At 34.3% G+C, this 7,373-nt stretch overlaps 1 protein-coding gene across 1 annotated transcript; it reads left to right on the top strand.

The window, feature by feature from the left end:
* The first annotated feature begins 375 nt into the window (after positions 1–375).
* LOC144435065 (phosphomannomutase 2-like) lies at positions 376–6,849 on the top strand. Its single transcript, XM_078123611.1, has 7 exons — positions 376–451; positions 1,628–1,822; positions 3,348–3,439; positions 3,812–3,911; positions 4,620–4,695; positions 4,966–5,081; positions 5,660–6,849. Exons 1-7 carry the CDS (start codon positions 383–385, stop codon positions 5,759–5,761), a joined length of 750 nt encoding a protein of 249 aa, XP_077979737.1. The 5' UTR covers positions 376–382; the 3' UTR covers positions 5,762–6,849.
* The last annotated feature ends 524 nt before the right edge of the window (positions 6,850–7,373 follow it).

Here is a 7,373-nt window from a genome sequence, read left to right as displayed (position 1 = left end):
ATAAAATAAGTGGAATGACAGCATTTTCAATGCTTTGGAACTGGAATGACAGCATTTCCAGTATGTAAACAGTTGAATGACACCCCATTCGGGTTGTCATTCGTTTTAAATAGTGTCACCCCCTGAGAAGACGTATGTATATTTCCATAGCTATTAAAGTCTGATGCAATTAATTTCTTTTGAAACGATGTGTCCAAAATCAGTGTCCATCTTCTTTTGCAGTTCATTCCATGCACATGATACATATGTGACACAAGATATACTATACACTGTACTAGTATACATGCATACACGTACACACGATCATGATTCATGTGATTCATGTGATCCAGTGTGTACAGGTGTTTTCTCCCACAATCCCCTGCGTCATATCACTTTGAAAATGGCTGAACGCGACAACAGCACGCTGTGTCTCTTTGATGTCGACGGTACTTTGACGCCGTCCAGACAGGTAAGTACGTCAAACTAACTACAGCTATGATGATGATAGTATGGTGACTGTGTGGACAGAATTCAAACCGAAATGGTCGAATCCAGAAGACTCATGTTTACGGAAGTGGGTGTAACTGTAAGCCACGTAGTGAATGCACATATCAGTGCATAGCACACAGGCGCTCATTCATTGAGTCGTTTCAATGAAACTATAAACTTTGGTACTATTGGTCGTAAACGCTATATTTATTCTTGAAACTATGTTGTTATTAATGATTTTCCATTGTCATGCATCATGTGTATGTGAGTCGAAATCTTGGTTGAAGACATTATATTTTTGGGCTTTATCGTTTTAGTTCGAAGCTGATATAATTTACATATTCATAAGGGGGCTCGGCTGATTTCCTACGTTTTGATTGGTTTGTGTCATAAGTAATTGTATGCTAATATCGAAGGGTGCAGTGAGCTGTCGAAGTTGATCGTGGAGGGTCTATGATGCAATGTTACAAAGCCAGAGTTGTGCCCAAGAGGTTGTTTACGAACTTTGTACTGCAGGAGTCAAAGACTTGTTTATTACTCAGTAACTGTGAATGATTGGTTTGTTGTGACCTCACTGTTAGAACTGAGGACGAAGTTATAGGTTTTTGTAAATTTTTGAATTATGATACCATACCACACTGATAGTGTGAATTGAGTAATAATAAAAGAATTAAGAATTAATTAACTGGAAAACTGAAACCTCCTCCCAAATATGCCACGTACGTGTGCACACAATTTATTGTCAATGTAAAATTGTTATGGCAGTATGTCTTTTGCATGTAATAATCGAGAGAGAGAGAGAGAGAGAGAGAGAGAGAGAGAGAGAGAGAGAGAGAGAGAGAGAGAGAGAGAGAGAGAGAGAGAGAGAGAGGAGGGAGGGGTACATGTTTAAACATTGGCAATAGCATAATGTCTATCGCATTCAGAGAGTGGTGTAGGATAGCACTGATTTTCTTAACAGATGGTGTAGGTTTGGTAAAATTGGTCATCAGCTTGCCTGTTGTTTGACATTTTTGTTTTTCTTTAACAGTGTGCTAAAGTTAGTTTTCTCTTCAGGTCCAAATCTGGTGTTCTTGTGAAATTTCAATCTGATTGATACTTTTACCTGAATATATATCTATGGGTTGTTGTTCTAATTTTCTCTTTTTTGTTACAGATTATTACTGATGACATGTATGATTTCATGATGAAACTGAAAGAGAAAGTAGTGGTAGGCTTAGTGGGAGGATCTGACTTTGTCAAAATTGCAGAACAAATGGGAGGATCAGAAAGGATGCTGAAAGACTTTGACTTTGTGTTTTCAGAGAATGGTTTGGTAGCTTATAAGGCCGGTGAACTCATAGCAAAACAGGTAAACATCTTAGAAAAATCAACATTTGAAATAGTCATTAACTGAGATTGAGATATTGAAAATTGGGATCTGCCCTTCAGCCCATTACTGTCTGTCTGTTGTGTATGTGTGCGTTGTTTTTTTGCACAACTGAACTGATAAGGTTCAGTAGTGCTTATGGCATGGCATGATGTGTGTGTGTGTGTGTGTGTGTGTGTGTGTGTGTGTGTGTGTGCACAACTTAAACTCTAAAATCACTTGGCTGATTATTTTGATATTTGGTGGGATGTTCCTTTTGGTGTCAATTTGGGAAATTGTTCAAATCAAAATGATTGCACCAGAGGTGTGCGTTGTGGATCAAAAATACAATTTTTTAGAAGGTTAGAGCTTCAATCTCAAGCTTGAGTGCAAGTTGTAGTTTTATTGATGTCATGAAATCTTTTATGGGATAATTGGCACCTAGGTTTCAATGGCACTATGGGGTATTTCTCACCTACTTGTCAATGACATCAAGATTAACATGTTTGAGACATCTTGTCTGTCTGCCTATCTGCATGATCTGTGAGTGACTTCAAGTCAAAAATCACTGGAAAGATTATTTTGATATTCGGTAGGGACGTCCATAGCAACAACCAAATGGTGTTGCATATTGCAAAAGTAACAACAGGAATGGGTAAGCAAATGAAACAATATACAAAAAAGTATGCAAATATGCCTAGCATCAAGATCATGCCCATAGCAACAGACAAATGCCTGTATAATTTCAAAAATGTTTGCAAATATGCCTAGCAGCAAAACTATACACCCAATGCAAGTTAATAATGGTACATATTGCATGAGTAACAAATATGGATTGGCATGTGGAGAAACATTTTTTTTTTTGAATATCACAAAGTTTACAGTTGTGTTACAATGCCGTTGGTGCTATTTTTGTTTAAATCATATTTTAAAGACAACTTTTCATACTTTTATATTTGAAAGAAATATCACTTCAAAAATTAAAGAATGCTTGAAAGAAAAAAATATGTCCAACAATTGTTTTATCTTTATCTTTTTGAAACAAAATGTTCTCATGCTCATATTGTCATAAAAATTAATTTTGGTCTGTATGTCTGTCTTACAAAATATGTGACATATCAGATACAGTATAACAATGTTGTAACACATGTTAGTAACATTTGAATGAAACATATCAGATAACTCTTAATATACTGATCTTTATTGATGAATTCCTGTGATATCTTATATAGTGTATATTTTGTGGACATACATGTTTACTAATCCAATAGACAGCTGTTACAATCATACATTCAGGTTTTAATCCAATGAAGACAGCTGTTACAGTCATACATGTATTACTATGGCTTAGTTTGAGATTTGTTCTTGCAACCACGTAGACTGTAAAATATATCATATCATGGTGGCCACACCCTATCAACTACCACTCAATGACTATAAATTCAAGCTATCAGGGGCAGGTCAACCTGGTTACCCTAACATGGTGTATCGTGCAGCCTAGCAAGAATATAAACCCTTTTCATTTCAGAGTATACAGCGCCACCTAGGGGAAGAAGTCGTCCAAAAGTTAATCAATTTTGCTTTAAAGTACATGTCAGAGTTGATACTTCCAGTTAAGAGGTAGGCGTTCATGTTTTACTGTTAAATAATATTTTTTTTTTTTTAGTCCCCAATGGGCACCGCCCAGAGGATAATTACACGTTAGGTTCCATCCTTGTGCCCATCCATCCGTCAGTGTGTGTGTGCTTGCATATTTTGATAAAAGGTTTGAGTTCAGTCAGTTGCAAGTGATGGTTACATATGTTTCAGTACATAGTGTACTACTAGTAACTTTTAGATATACGTCAAAATTTTCCCTCCAAATGTATAAACTCAGCTATGTCCCATTAAAACAAACTATCTGTGTTTTGAAGGTGCATTATATACAATTCTCTCACCAAGTACATTGTATAGGTCTATATAAACCATGATAATGTTTGATTGATTTTGCAGAGGAACTTTTGTTGAATTTCGTAGCGGTCTTATCAATCTGTGTCCTGTTGGTAGAAGTTGTTCACAAGAGGAAAGAATACAGTTTAATGAATTAGATCAGGTATTTTAATTTAGATTAAACATTTCTTAACCAAATCTCTTTCCTGTAGTTATTCATTGAAAAGCATTGTATCACCCTTAGCATTTACACTGACAGACACTCCAAGTTTAGTACGAAGTATTTATTTATTTAGGGACAATTGCACAATGCCATACAAGCTCAACAAACAAACTTCCTTCTTCAGGCCAAAAACCTCTCCCCCTTCACCTAAACAAACATTCACAAGTGCAACATTGACACATTTATATATGATGTCACCATGATTAAAATTGTAGTGATCATACCACTACAATCGATGCAATTTGAAAACATACTAATTACTAAACACATTAAAATATTAGCAGAAACCCAGTACTGTATATATCACATTAGATTAAAGTTTTCTAAATTTGGTCAGAAGTGTGAAATGAAGTTCACCAATCATATTGATGCCAGATCGCTTCCCCCTGAATGAACAAAGTTTGTTTATTGGGCTTGTGTAACATTGTGCAATTACTGACATTTCCGTAGCACTTTAGTAACCTCTGTCAGCATGCATTGTCATAGAATATTTCAAACGCCCAACTTTTTGTAAACTATGTGAATGTCCAGATAGAAATAAACACGAAATCAATACTGTAGTGGTTCTTAGTACTCATGTAATAATACAAATACAAATACCTCAGTTGTACAGTTTGAGCTCAGTTTGATTATTTCTGTTTATTTCAGAAAGAGAAAATCAGAGAGAAGTTTGTTGAGGCTTTGAGAAAGGAATTTTCAGAATATGGCCTTGTGTTTTCCATAGGTGAGTTTCTATTCATGATATTAACTTTTAGAAACCACAATGATTTGATTGTGTCATAGCTAAAATGTATGTATCTCATTCAGTATGTATGAAATTTAATAAAAAATCTTTGTATGATTTGTGTAATAGATATCTTTTAACATGTTAAGAGAAATACATTTGACGTAGATGTTGTATCTAGATCATGTACATCAATGAGATCATCTATATGTAGATGTCTGCAGGGGTGGCTTTACTTGGAATAATGGTTCTTTCTGTTTTTGCCTATAGGTGGGCAAATTAGTATTGATGCTTTCCCAAAAGGTTGGGACAAGACATATTCTCTGAATCATTTGAAAGATGAAGGCTTCAAAGTTACACACTTTTTTGGAGATAAAACAATGAAGGTAAGACAAAACAGACACTTGTGGAAATACGGGTATCACTTTCATGACAAGATCAAAAGCAAGGGTTTATCAGGTCTGGTGGGTTTGCGAATATTATCAGATGTCTAGTAGTAGTCCTGTGATAAATTTTCATTTATATTATAATTTCTTTTTTGGTTATTCATATCTCATCATGATTCCTTTTCACTACTACACAAGGTATAATCTTTTGAAGTTCAAACAAAATCCATGGTCAGCAGGCAGTGAACGTTGGTAGAATCTGTTAAAATTAAAATAGTATGCATGCTGTTACTGTTTATATCATTAACTAAATACAGAGCCCACACTTGTAAGTGATGTTTGTCTGTTATCTTTATTATGGTGTCTATCTCAACATGAAACCTTGTGATCAGGCTCACTGATCTTGATAGTTCTGACTCGCTTTAGGGAAAAGAACTGTAGTAAGAACAAAAGTTAAGAATTTTCTTTCTGAGACAGTGGTTTATATTGAATTCTTACAAAATTAGGTACTCCACACAGTATAACTGTAAGATGTGAAAGTTGTTTATTTACGTGTTGTTCCTTTTGTTACATTTCAGGGAGGTAATGATCATGAGATCTTTGCTGATCCAAGGATCATAGGCCATACAGTCACATCACCTGATGATACTAGGAAACAGCTCCAGGAATTGTTTTTCTAAAATCTTATCAAAAGTTGACAGAATTCCTTTTAGTTATATTATCAGAGTCTTTCAATCAATCTTAAAATACTTATAATTGTAACGTTTTATGGAGTCTTAATATATCAAAAGCTGGAAATTGGGGGTAAAGGGTTTCAGTGGCCTTTACTAATTTTGGGGTAATCTTTATTATGGCAATAAATTAAACCGCAAGTCAGTCTTAAACCATTTGTAGGGTCGCAGTAGTGAATCTTTCCCTTTTCTTTTCTTCATCTGTTTACTAGGAACCAAGCATACTATTGTTGCGAACTAAATTCTTAATATCCACATCGAATATCAATTATGTAATAAAAAAACTGAAAGTATCGTGGATGAAACACTTTTTGATAAATATTGAAGTGCCTTTTTGTCATTGTTTAATGAAAGTGCAATATTTCAAATGTACATGTAGGTGAATGGCACTTTTCAGTATTATAACAGTCAAAAGAGGAGTTTGCAATACAGTGCTGTCATATTATATTGAAATGTATGAATGTGCTCTGTCTTTGTTGAAAGTCAGTTGCCATGTAGCACAATGTAATTTAATTTTTTAGAAAATGAGTCATTACTGTAATAGAAAAACATATGTATGGAAACTAGCTTTATAATGTATAACTTGAATTACTTGTGAAGTACAAAATGTACAATGTACCTGGAAAGTAAATCTCACTTTAGGGGTTTTAGAGATGATCTCCATTCTAAAAGAAACATCATGTTGTGGACCTATGAACCTACCCTCTGTTTGATGTCCAATTGAATAACATGCCAGTTATTGCTACATGTATACAGGTGTAGATTTTATCCATTTATGGTACCAACCAACCTGACATTAATTTGATCAATATCTAACAAAACACCATTGTCAATATGACATTATCTTCAGAATTACAGCAGTTTCAACTGAACACCCTTCTCTTGTGTGTAGATATCAATGTTATATCAGAAATGTGGCCATACTGCACTTGTGGTGATATGTACTTCCTACTGTCATGTCGGATTTTATCATTCAAATTTTGGTCATTGAAATCAGGTTAATTTTCTACCTTCACATTCCTGTAGAAATGTAATTTAAACTGAAAATCATAATTTAATATGTAACTGAAATGAGGCTACTTTCAAAAAGTTGTAATTAAAAGTATTATATACATAAAAAAAACCATAAGTGTATTTATGATTTTTAAGGCGACAGACTACTGAAATATTTTCCTATACCGTACAATCTTGGTACCTGAAATAGAATTTTGCCACCTATATCATGTATATAAAATAACAACCATTTGACCATCTAGGTGCATCCAAAAATAACTATCATTTGACCACCTAGGTGCATCTAAAAAATAATGATCATCATATTTCTTGGTTGACACCATGACTTCCACTTCTTGTGATACATATACATCACTATATAGATACACATGACAATAAGTCAATCTTGTTCTATTTTAAGCCTATACAGTACAGTATGTAGTAAAATGCTATTGCAGGTACCAAGAATTACAGTTTGTTTTCTGTTGATTTCACCTTGTATTTGATTACTTCTATGTATCTAATTATTTGTTGATCCACAAATTTGTAAAAGATGTTACATTTGTCC

The sequence above is a fragment of the Glandiceps talaboti genome, chromosome 5, assembly GCF_964340395.1.
Source record: "Glandiceps talaboti chromosome 5, keGlaTala1.1, whole genome shotgun sequence".
Taxonomy (NCBI): Eukaryota; Metazoa; Hemichordata; class Enteropneusta; family Spengelidae; genus Glandiceps; species Glandiceps talaboti.
The sequence above is the reverse complement of the archived record's forward strand: the minus strand, read 5'-3'. Positions and strand labels throughout refer to the sequence as shown.

Excerpts from the sequence above, each read along its gene's own strand:
- LOC144435065 (XM_078123611.1), top strand. The coding sequence starts at position 383 with ATGGCTGAACGCGACAACAGCACGCTGTGTCTCTTTGATGTCGACGGT. Across the intron at positions 452-1,627 it reads CTTTGACGCCGTCCAGACAG|ATTATTACTGATGACATGTA; the intron begins GTAAGTACGTCA and ends TTTTTGTTACAG. Across the intron at positions 5,082-5,659 it reads TTGGAGATAAAACAATGAAG|GGAGGTAATGATCATGAGAT; the intron begins GTAAGACAAAAC and ends GTTACATTTCAG.